The 12,284-nt window shown below is 38.4% G+C and overlaps 1 protein-coding gene across 2 annotated transcripts in view; it reads right to left on the bottom strand.

Moving 5' to 3' along the window:
* The window catches only part of ZDHHC2 (zinc finger DHHC-type containing 2), a 59,739-nt gene that overhangs the window by 26,095 nt on the left and 21,360 nt on the right, over positions 1-12,284 (bottom strand). For both annotated transcript variants that reach the window (XM_030565639.1, XM_030565638.1), the window contains 4 exons: positions 11,691-11,785; positions 9,039-9,159; positions 7,793-7,862; positions 4,967-4,999 (listed from right to left, as the gene is read on the bottom strand). In XM_030565639.1, the coding sequence (XP_030421499.1) occupies positions 4,967-4,999; positions 7,793-7,862; positions 9,039-9,159; positions 11,691-11,785 (319 nt within the window). The remainder of the gene's footprint in view (positions 1-4,966; positions 5,000-7,792; positions 7,863-9,038; positions 9,160-11,690; positions 11,786-12,284) is intronic.

The raw sequence follows: 12,284 nt of genomic DNA, 5'->3' as shown, positions 1-12,284 counted from the left end.
ATGTTTTCCTATTACAACACTGCTTAAACATTTAAAACTATCTAATACAAGATAATCAATTATTGAGATGGTTACATTGGAAACAATACCAAGCCATTACCAACTGGAATGAAGGGACACTACATTTACAATCTCATAACTATAGTTGCACGTATTTTGATCAAGACTAAAATTGTTTGAAAGGGTCAGGATTTTGGAATGCCAATCCTTAACATGTTGAAAGAAAGGATGAAATAGAGAATCCTAACCTCAAACGAAGAGACAAGTGAAAACTCCTAAGCCTGAAGGAATCTTTAATATAAAGAGACAAATCAATCAAGCTTATGGAGGTGCTGAAACTGGAAATGACTCAATTAATAAAAAGATGTCTTTTAAAACAGATCAACACCAAGAAAAAACCTTCTCTTTACAATGCAAAGATAACCCTCTCTGTAGTCTCCAAAGTAGCAAAGGAGGATATTGCTGCAGCAGATTTCCGGAAGCATTCCTGACCTAAACCATCATCAATGAAGACTGGCTGCATCTTATAGGGAACATGGGCCAGGTTTGAGTTTGGATCTGGATAATTATTTGGTCAAATGATAAATGAAGTTTATTACTAATAAGGAATGCTAAAGCAGGTTTCATTTTAGGCAAACAGGAACTGCAGTAGGCCATAGCAAAGAATTCAGAGACACTTGAGTTGTCCAACCTTCTGTTAAGAGTGTATATGTGTGGGTTTTGTGTGTTACTATTTCCCCAAGTAGATATTAAAACCTCCCAAGTCTGTTATCTAATTAATTAAAGATTAGCTGGGTTAAAAATGTGTTATTTCAGAACTGCTAAGTGCCTAACTTAAGAATGATCAGGTCTGCATCTGTGTAAAAGTGTCCAAAAATGCAGGAACTATATTAAAGTGTAAAGGGGAAATAAGCTAAATAAATGGAGTAAACATAGGTTGTAGGATAGAGAAACTTAAGGTTGAACTCTAAAGTGGCAAGCTACAAAGAAATCATTCAAAGAGTTTGTCTACACAATGGGTTAGTATGCACCAGGCTTGGGCGTAAATTCTAGCATGCATCAGCATGTTTCACACTAACCAGCCATGTGGACTCTGCTGGCACACCCTGGGCTTTCTAGTGCAAGTGTTTAGTACAGGTCAGCAGGGTCCACACAGCCGGCTAGTATATGACCTACTGGTGCACACTAGAATTTAGACCCTATCTGTGGGTTAATGCACACAACATAGACAAGCTATACTTCCTTAAAACAAAGGCATGAGTCAGCTTAATCTTTTGGCAGATTCTTAGCCCAATTGACTGGATTAATGGAAAGGCAATCTTCCTTAACCTTCTTTGAAGAGTGACCTCACAGCATATTAAGTGGTGGTGGCCGCTGTCTGGCTTATTGGAAAAGGTGTGTGTGCCCCCTTCAAGGGCTAGAGTGCCAGAAGTGACATGGCTGCAGATCAGGTCAGCGGTGGACACTAACCCATTCTGTGCCCCTCCCCCCCCCATGACCAGAAGAGAGTAGAGGGACTATACAGGTCCATTCAGTGCAGAAAAAACCCTCTTTTCTGGACCAGGCGGAGCAGCAACTGGAAGTGGTGACATACCGGGTTGTGTCAAATCTGATGTGGGCACTGCATAGTCACTCGTTTCTCCAGGGACAGGGAAGGAATTTTCCCTCACTGGAGACTGTCCAAGATGAAGTGTGGAGGGAGGTTTGCTGTCCCCACAGTGGGTTCTGGGGGGGCTTAGTTGGGGGCAAACATGAACAGGAGTAAAGCTATGATGTTGCAACTCATTATGTAAATGTGGAGTAGATGTCCAGTGCAGGTACTCTCTAGGGAAAGGGTACAGTGATTAAATAAGCTGAACTGGTAACGGATTTAAAGGAGTTATTCTTTAAAAGAGGGGGAACAAGGGAGTTCGGGGCTTCTATGACTTCAACAAGTTAAGTACAAATCTGTATTATGGATTTCATAAATGTTCCTTGAAATTCATCAATACACTACCAGCACCCACTCTATAGCCTCTACCTGCCTCATTTTTGGCTCAGGGTTTATTGGATTAAAATGAAAGACAGTGAAAGAGACTTGCTTTGAGTCTGATATGTCTGCCCTATACAAATCTATCAATTTGGATAGAGAATATCTTCAAATGGGTGAACAAAGCCAACTCTACTGAAAGGAAATTAGTTTGTATTCCTAAAAGCCTATGGTCTGGATAAACATATCTGTTAACTGCCCTTTGTGTGTCAACTGAGTGCTACTTTTGCAATATGTAGCTTGAGGCAATGGGTTTCTAATTTGACTTCTAACTTTACATGAAAATTTGGGTCTGTCTTAGGATAATACATGACAAATAAAGGTTAGAAAAAACTACGTTTTGTGAACCTTGTAATAAACTGATTTGTAATTAGATATTGAAACCTCCTAGACTTTGAAGATAAATGCTATTTCCATTGATGTTTCCATGACAAGAATCTAGTTGTGCTTATAAAGGGTTGAAAAATTTGTTCAGCGCTGAGAATTAACATTGTAGAAGAAAAAGCTAATTTTATGAGAGAAACAAGATGGGTGAGGTAATATCTTTTATTGGACCAGCTTCTGTTAGCGAGAGAGATGCTTTCGAGCTTACATAGAGCTCTTCTTCAGCTCTGGGAAATGTATTCAGACTGTCACAGCTAATGCTACGTTTATGTCATGGAGGTCATGGAAGTCACAGAATCCATGACTTCCAGAGACCTCTATGACATTCTCTGCTTCAGACCCAGGGGCTGCAGAACTCTGGAGCCGACAGCCAGTGTGTCCCTGGCAGGGTTTCGGCGACAGCAGTGACAAGTGACAGGGGCCCCCTGAAAAGTTCCAGCAATAGGTGACAGAATCCTGAGGGGGCCCTCCCCAGGGTTCCGGCGATGGGTGACAGCTTCATGCAAGGGCCAGCGGACACTATGGGAAAGCGGCTGGGTGTCCCATTTTCTCTTTGGGAATATGGTTATCCTGCAGGTCCCAGCAACTGGGGGCGAATGGGGAACCCCACAGCTCCCACCCACCACGGTGGTGGGGGAAACCATGGAGCCACAGCAGCAAAAGTCACAGACAGGTCATGGCTTCCATGAATTTTTGTTATTGCCTGTGACCTGTCCATGACTTACTAAAATAACCATGAGAAAACCGTAGCCTTAGTCACAGCTAAATACAAGTTGGAACAGATTATCATAAGTAATTAACATATATTTCAAGGGATCTTTCAAATTAAAGGGGCCCGTTAACACCTCTCGTCACAGGGGGGAGAGGAAGGAGGTGGGAGAATGCAGAACAGGAGGGGGGGTGTTAGTGGATTATAGATTGTTGTAATAAGCCATAAATCCAGAGTGTATTCAGTCCATAATTTTTAGTGTTTAGGAAAGATGAATTTAAGCTCCCAGGCTCATCTTTTGAAAGTGTTGCGCAGGTTTCTTTTGAGGGTGAGGACTGATTGATCACTCCACATCTGACCTCTTAGTGAAAAGTGTTCCCCACAGGTGATACAGTGTTTTTGTCGTCATTTATCATTTTCTTATAAGAGTTCATTTGAGAGTGTAGCGATTGTCTGGTTTCAAAAACATAGGGCTTGGCTACACTTGCAAGTTAGAGCACACTAAAGTTTCCCCAGGCTCCTAGCTCCTGACCTGTCCACACTAGCAAGGCACTTAGAGTGCTCGGATTCTGTGGGTAGAGCGCTCCTGGTAATCCACCTCCACGAGAAGCATAAAGCTTGCTGTGCCCCGACTAAAACGCGCAGGCATCAGTGTGAACGAGTTGTTGCATTACTGTGCTGTGACTGGTCTCCAGAAATGTCCCATAATCCCCTGAAGCCAAGTGGCCACTCTTCTCATTGTTTTGGAATAGGCTATAGGAATGTGGATATCCCCTTTCAAAGCTCCATTTCTGACAACCAGCATGTTTATCTGCTCCAGGACAAAGCAACCATTAGTGTAGAATGTTGCTCCTATGAGTGTGTGAGAGGGAGGCAGGGGGTCTGCTGCTGTCTGAACTTCTAGGACAGCAGACTGACACACTCTCAGCATCCCAAAAACCCACTCTCTCTCCCGCCACATACACACAACACACTCCCTGTCACACTCCACCCCACCTCCCCCATTTGAAAAGCAAGTTGCAGCCACTTGCATGTGGGGATAGCTATCACAATGCACTGCTCTTTGTGGCGTTGCAAGAGCTACTAATGTGGCCATGCCAGTGCACCTGAATCTGACACTGTATACACATGGCATTGTTTTCCCTGCTGCAGTCTCTGAAGGCTGGTTTAACTCCCAGTGCTCTACATCTGCAAGTGTACCATGCCCATAGTTGTTATTGGGGCACTTAGTGCACTGGATGAGATGCACCGCATGTTGTGATAGACATGTGTAGGACTCGTGGATCCTGAAAGGTGTGTTGTGGGGGTGTTGATCATTCTAGCAGCGGAGATATTCTGTAGGTTTTGCATCTGTTGTTCTGGCAAGGCCTGTGCCACTTTGAGCTGGTGTGTCCTGGTCTGTGGGATGCTTGCTTCTGATGACGACTTTGGAGAGGTAGGGGGGTTGTTTGAAGGCCATAAGAGTTTTAAAAGAGTTCTATAAACCAATGTCCTAATTTATTTTAGAAACATTTACACTACTGAGGTAGCCCACTTCTGGGACACATGGTACTGCGAGCATGAAAGCCAGATACAACTGCTAGAAGTATTGACTATGCAACTGCAAAACAAGGTGAAATTATTCTTAAAATGTTGAAATTACAATAGTGCAAGGGACTCCAGATCAAGATCACAGCACCAATGTATTAAGTATTTTAAAAAAACACACTGTCCCAGACACTGTAGAAAGACAAGACACCAGGAATGTGTTTTAACTCCAGTCTCTTGTCACAGTGAAGCATGTCTTTCACATCAAACCCCTCAAAACCTCTCATTTCCAAATTATATGAATGAACTATGCTCACCAAGGGCAATGATGGTCCATCTTCAAAATACATCTTTTAAAAAAAAGAAAATTATATGTGTGTTAAAATAATGGGAAAATAAACAAGAGATTTTGAGTTTAAACTTAACACAATTGTTATATCTGATTTCAGATATCCAGGAGAATGGTTTGACAATCAGCTACATATACTTCTTCAGAATAAATCTCATTCAAATTATAGTTTTGCCATATTATGTTACATAACTTAACAAGTCACTATATATGAGCACATTACCATGAATTTGTATTTACATTATCCACAAGTTGTTGCAGAAGTTCACAAAGATCAACCTACGATGCCAGCCTCCAATGCCCAATAGTTAAATTTTCATACAAGCACATTTGTGCTTTCTCTCAAGCTGCTCCTCATGCTTGGGAGGCACACTCTCTAAACAACTGCAAAGCTACCCCAGTACTCCAAACTCTTTTTTAAGCTCTCCTTGCTGCGACGCCTACAACATTCCTGACATCAGTTAGGCTGCTTGTGTGCTGAGACCACTGCCTACCCATGCTGATCAATACTGTCTCTTTCCTTGTACTCCCCATCTGTCTGTTTGTATCCATCTCTTGTCTCTTTGGGGAAGGAATTGTCTTCTCTGTGTTTGTATAGCATCTAGCACAATGGGGTCCTGATACATGACTAGGGCTTCTAAGCACTAGGCTAATTACTCCTGAGGGAATCCTGCACCAAAAATACAAAAATTATGCACGCAATATCTTAAAATTTTGCAATTTTTTGTCAACAAATAAATGTGGAGGCTCCAGCATGGCAGTGAGGAGCACAGGCGACTGGCTACACAGAGGTGGGAGATCACCCTGCAGCCCCCTACCCAGGACATGGACTCGGCAATGAGCTACACTCAATCCTGACACAGTGCAAGGCCTGAGCCCGCCCCAGAAACACCTCAGAGCCCTGACCCTCCATGCCATGTGCACCAGGTGTGGACAGGCAGGCTCATCCTGGCAGGATCCAAGTGTGGAGGAGCTTGTGGGGGTGGATCCACGTTTTTATCCTTCAAAAGTTATGTCCACTTTGGAAGATAATGATTGACTGGAGAACTAGTAAGTTTAAGACCTCAGAGATACCAAGGAAGCGATATATGATTATTTAAGAAGGCGAGTGATCTTTATTTGGACTGTTTAAAGCTCCACGTGTTGTTAACATCAATTTAACTAAAACACTCAGGAGAAAAGCTCTTCATGAACAATTCAACACCCTCACCCTTCTACTAAGGAATGAGAGCACCCCTAATCCACTTGCGAGTCAACGAGGGTGGGTAAAATCAGTGAAAAATTTTTAAAATTTAAATTCAGTACATTTTTTCTTTTTAAAAAAGTCAACCTATTTAAAATTAAATTTGAAATTGACAATTTACATTTAAGGCCTAAATTTACTACAGATCTATTAAAATAATTTAAACTAATTAAATTGAATATTCAATAAGTATATGTTTGCTGCCACAATTTTAAAGAATTCAAGCAATTGACTTGGTGAAAGTCACTAGCTAAGCACCTGGACCCAGAATTTTATTGAAGTGCTAACCCTAGCTTTTGACAGGGCAGAGAGAACAACTGCTTAAATTCAGGTTTCAGAGTAGCAGCCGTGTTAGTCAGTATCTGCAAAAAGAACAGGAGTACTTGTGGCACCTTAGAGACTAACAAATTTATTTGAGCATAAGCTTTCGTGGGCTACAGCATCTGAAGAAGTAGGCTGTAGCCAACGAAAGCTTATTCTCAAATAAATTTGTTAGTCTCTAAGGTGCCACAAGTACTCCTGTTCTTTTTGCTTAAATTCAGTTTATTTCAACTAGCTCAGTTCAATGACTGGTTCATTCAAGGTTAAGCAACCCACTGGGAGCTGAAAAAGCAGGAATGCTTGTTTTCCCTCTTACAATACATGAATAAAAATAAGGTCTGAGGATGAGATCCACTAGTTTTAAAATCCCAAAGGACATAGTGGACAGAATCACTGTTCAATTCACTAACTACAGAGAATACTTCTTTTGTTTAATAAATATCAGTTTCAAATACAAAACATAGTTCGATTAAACTGATTTTTTTAATGTATCCTACACATTTAGGGTAGTTTTATTTATTAAAAACCAATTTAAAATGCTGGCTTTGTTCATTTTTCATTCAATTCCAATTCCATGCAAATGCAGCTTGACACAAGTTTAAAACAAAATCTAGTAAAACAAGAAATGGCTTATTTGCTATTTTCTGAAAATAAAAATCTGAATAAATGTATATTAAGCTATATAATTGCTTAAATAAATGTATTCAGATATAGTGTAGCCTACAAGTTAGCAAAAAAGAGTATCAAATGGATAATTAAGGCTATATTTAGTTACAAAATAACATGTTTTAATGGTTACCAGTGAGAAAAAGTACCTCTCTTTAGAAAAATAACTAAGAAGTACAGATGTAATACAAGATTGATTATTTAAAGAAAGGTTTTCCTGCTTGCTGATTTAGATCATGATTAAAACTCGTACTTCTAATCACCGATTTAAATCACACCTCCCTCAACTCACCCAAGAATTGTCCAATAAAAAACAAACAAAAAAAAAGTAAACAGTCTTGATATTTGTAAGGAAAAATAAAAGCAGAAACAAACCTTTAAAAATACCTTTCAGAGTGTCTTTGTAACAAAGCACCAAATTTTTTATGTAATAAATAAGGAAGTAGCAAAAATGTATTGCTCAGTTCTTTACCATTTAGCAGAGGCATTTTTTTTTATTAAGTATTTTCTTTTGCATTAACAGGATTTAACAATTATTATTTAACATTAAAAAATTATTCTTACTTGTCACACACGGAACAGTGATGGCAGCGGTCTGGTTTTACAAGTTGGCATCTGTCACAGTATCTGATTGCTGAGAAGAAAAAATATCCATGTAACATTAGATCTAACATAAGGTTATGCACATTTTAACACTGTTAGACCCACTCAAAAATAAATATTTATATCAGATTCTGAATTCCCTGAAACTTCCAATAAAGTGATCCAATTTGAATTTAGTGGGAGTTGCAAGGGTTCAGCACCTCACATAAAGGCTGGCTCAGAGCTATTAATCAAGTGCATTTTGAATTTTTAATACACATGAGAAATATTCCAACAAATTGCGTTCTGGATTATTTATTAAAGCTTTTCACTGAGGCTATTTTTCAAATGAAGAAAAGTCAGCATTGCAAAACCTAAAAATACAGTAAAAAGGTTATGTAACATGACTAGTAATTAATACATAAATTCACATTAATTCTAAGAAGCCATTTTAGGAGTTTATGCTAATAATAGATTTTATTTTGTATATTGCCTTTAGGATTTGCTTACTTGGCAGACATGCATAATCTGAAACTAATGACACTGATGATATAATGTAAGGCCTTTGACTGTTTAGTTTTCAGATTTGGCGTTTGCTCTTGCTGATACTTCTTCATCACTGTAGCTGAAGTGCATAGGTGCCACAATAGTAGGTGCCATAGACAATTTGATATTACTATTTACCGTTTCAGGAATGAAAAATAAGTCGAATTATGTAACCTTAAAATATACATTAAAATATACATTTCACCTTCTAGTAGTGTTTGTTAATACTGCAAGCTATCAATAACTACAGGTAAACTAGTGCTGCTTTTGAAACCAGTCTTGACACTAGTTAGGATTTTAATAGTATTAGAGTGTTTTCAAATCAGTCTTCAGTTACAAATTGTAGAAGCAAAATAAAAAAATCAGATTAACTTTGACTAATATTTGAGTATTAACATGTTTTTAGTGTCTTGTTAATTCTATTACCATAATTACTCATTATTACATAGAATCTGCATTTGCAGTATGTCAAATAATGTATTTCTACTAAAAAAAAAAAAAAAATAATAATAATAATAATAATAATAATAATAATAGGAATCATTCTTCGGTCAGTTTTTTCTTTTAAGCTTTGAAAGACTATTCATTTTTTTAAAACAATATCTAGAAATCTCACTTCCTACTGACACTGAAATGTACCAAGACACTTGTCTCATTGATCACAGAAACAAACAGCATTCACCTCCAGACATTGTCCTTGTATAGATAGGAAGGTCTCTGGCTGCTCGCTTAAAAATTTCTTGTTGGGCTTCACCTCTAGGCTCCCTTTCCAGCAGCTCTTTGTCTGCATATGACAGATGGAACTGGAAAATAACGTAATTTTTAATTACTAATGCCTACAAAATTACATCTTTATGGACTTTTACTCCAACTAAAGAAAAAGGTATTTGTTAAATAATAATGGAGTAGCTGTATGTGCAAAATACTGTAGCACATAACCCATTGTTCCCAAGAGACACAAATTCAAGTTCTGGTGGTTTTTTAATTTCTCTTCTTAGTCAAAAGCAATTTAAAACATTTCCTGATTCCACTGTGTATCAACCCAATATCGATTGCTCTCCTTAAGGTAAAACAGGAACTCCAAATGTTTAAAATTAAGCAAGATTAATTGATATATCCTTAGACCATTTGGTTCCCATTCTCTCGACAAGTTTCAAAGAAGACTAGGTCAAAGCATATTAATGAACTGTTAATGCATGTCAGCGGGGTCCACACAGTTCATCTGCAGCAGGCTAAAGCAGAGTAGATTTAAATTCACATCCCAAGTTGACACTAATTAAGTGTTCCTTTAGACAAGCCCAAAGTCCACCCCTGTGGTACTGAATTAATCAAACTGGCTAGTGAACAGGAGTTAGTTACTTTAGTCTTTCACTGTCATAAGCAGAAGCAAATAAAATAAAATATAATATGCAATAGGTAGGAAAGCAGGAAGGGGAATTGTGTTAAGGAATCATACTTAGCAAAGTAAACAAATTAGTGCACTCTATGCACTATGCAATGTCAATTTTCTCCCTCAACACACCTGGACAGACTAATCAAGCAGCACCGGAAGAACATACTAGGGAGTTATGGCTACTTTAACCTTATAAAGGAATAGGAGCAGTATTACAGTAGAACCTCAGAGTTATGAACAACTACACACCTCATTTGGAACTAGAAGTATACAAACAGGCAGCAACAGAGACAAAAAAGGACAAATACTGTACAGTACTGTGGTAAATGTAAACTACTAAAAAATAAATGGAAAGTTTTTAAAAAAGGATTTGACAAGACAAAGAAATGGCTTCTGGGCTTGTTTCATTCAAATTAAGATGGCTAAAAACAGCATTTTTCTTCTGCATAGTAAAGCTGTATTAACTCAATGTTCAGTTGTAAACTTTTAAAAGCACAACCAGAACATTTTGTTCAAAGTTATGAACATTTCAGAGTTACAAACAATCTCCATTCCCGAGGTGTTCATAACTCTAAGGTTCTACTGTATATCATTTTATGCTTACCTAGAAGCCAGAGTATTTTGTAGCACTAAATTACTTGTAATTAAAGGAATGATGTCCAGTAGACGTGTCCTTTAGCATCTGTTTCTACACTGCTGAACAAGGATGTTGTTGCATGTCACTGACAATGACGTTCAAAAGCACTACTGAAACAGTAGACATTGCCTTCTAATACCTAAATTTGCTGCATTTAATCCGATAGTCCATTTTAAACTCTAACAATATGAAATAGTTGCTTTCCATCCCAGGTATTGGATTTATCATATGATTAGCACAGAGTAATAGCCTTTTCTCAACATCTTTATTGAAATTGGTCTGTAAGTATTTGAGTGGATCCCTCTTCTAATTATTCCTATATAGTCTTCATGCGCAACCCGACATACCAAAAGAGTATAATTATAACAATCATAGCATGTAAATACCAAATGAAAAATAGATTAACTTTAATTTTGTCTAATTTTGTCTTCTAGTTTTTCCAATTCCCAGTGTGGAAGTTCCATATGCTTCAAAGAATGGTACCTAGAGAGTAAACCCGATTCAAGAAGTAACATGTACTATTCTTGGAGCTTATTAGGATGAATTCAGAATTCTGCTCCATCTTCCTCATATTCCTCCAGACAAGTGGATCCTTATCTGATCCCTCTGTAGTACTATAACTAGACATTAGAATTTAGATTTAACTGATTAGCTGAGTCAACTGTAGCTTGACTTACAGTATGAAAATCCTAGACCTTACCTGAGCAAAGACTAATTGAGATTCTTAAAGTCTGTAGGCAGCTGTTCTACAAGGTGACCCACAAGTGAGACTCTCTCTGGCTGAGCCAGTAGGGGTTCTCCACTTTAGAAGTCCCTCTTACCCCTTCGTGCAATGACAGCATGAGGACTTGATTGTGTATGTTCAGAAAACAGTACTTTTTGAATGGTAGGCATTTTTCGGAATATAACTGACACTAGGACAATAGGACATCTGAACTAAGGGGAGAACTTAAAACACTTCATCTCAAATACATTTGCAAAAAATTATATACTTATGTGCACTACCCCCCAAAGAATGCACATCTCCCTAACTAAAACATTTTTATTTTATTGTCCTCTGTTAGCACACAAACGTTTGCTACATTTAATTTCTTTCCCATAATATATCAAACAACCAACATAATGGTAACAATCACTTATCACTACCAGCCAGGGCCACATTAGAACTGGTGACCTTCAGGTATACAAGGTATAAAGTGTAAAGTTATCCAGCCCCACAAGTATCATTTGACCCTTAAAATCACCTGAAAACTACATATATCAGAAACAAACATAAATGTAATTTGTCCCAAATGTCAACTTACTTCTTTTGAAGGATTCACTGGTAATGTAAAGATTGTTTTCCAGTAAGACCAGACAAACAGCATGAAAAATAGGTGATAGGCAATCAGGCACACAACTAAAATTAAAGATGGATGTAATTAATATATTATAAAGAAGAGAACAACAGCAGCATTATATATGCAAACTATCAGCATCATTAAGACTGCAAGAAAATCCCATACCACAATTTTGTTCCAGAAACTGCAACTTTTAACACACACTACAACTTTTAATAGTTGCTGCAAATGTTAGTGTATTGTGACCCCATGCGGCATGTTGCAATGCTACTCAAATTTGGCCTGGCTGTTCATGCAGCAGGTACGCCATGCTTCAATGCTATTCAAATTTTCCCATGCACCACCCTCCCCGCCCAGATGCTACTGGGCCCTTTAGCTCCTCCCCTCCTGTGAAGGGACACAGCACTCTGTAGCAGTTCTGATTGGTTATTCTGCCCCAGGAGGTACTCAAGTGGGGTGAGCAGCCAATCAAAGGGCTCAAATTCATTAGTGGTCTGGAGCGTCTCTCATCATTGTGAGACTGGCTTCACCCCCAGCCAAAATCATGCCATTGTGTAA

Source organism: Gopherus evgoodei, chromosome 5 (assembly GCF_007399415.2).
Source record: "Gopherus evgoodei ecotype Sinaloan lineage chromosome 5, rGopEvg1_v1.p, whole genome shotgun sequence".
Taxonomy (NCBI): domain Eukaryota; kingdom Metazoa; phylum Chordata; order Testudines; family Testudinidae; genus Gopherus; species Gopherus evgoodei.
This window is presented reverse-complemented; position numbering and strand designations above follow the sequence as displayed.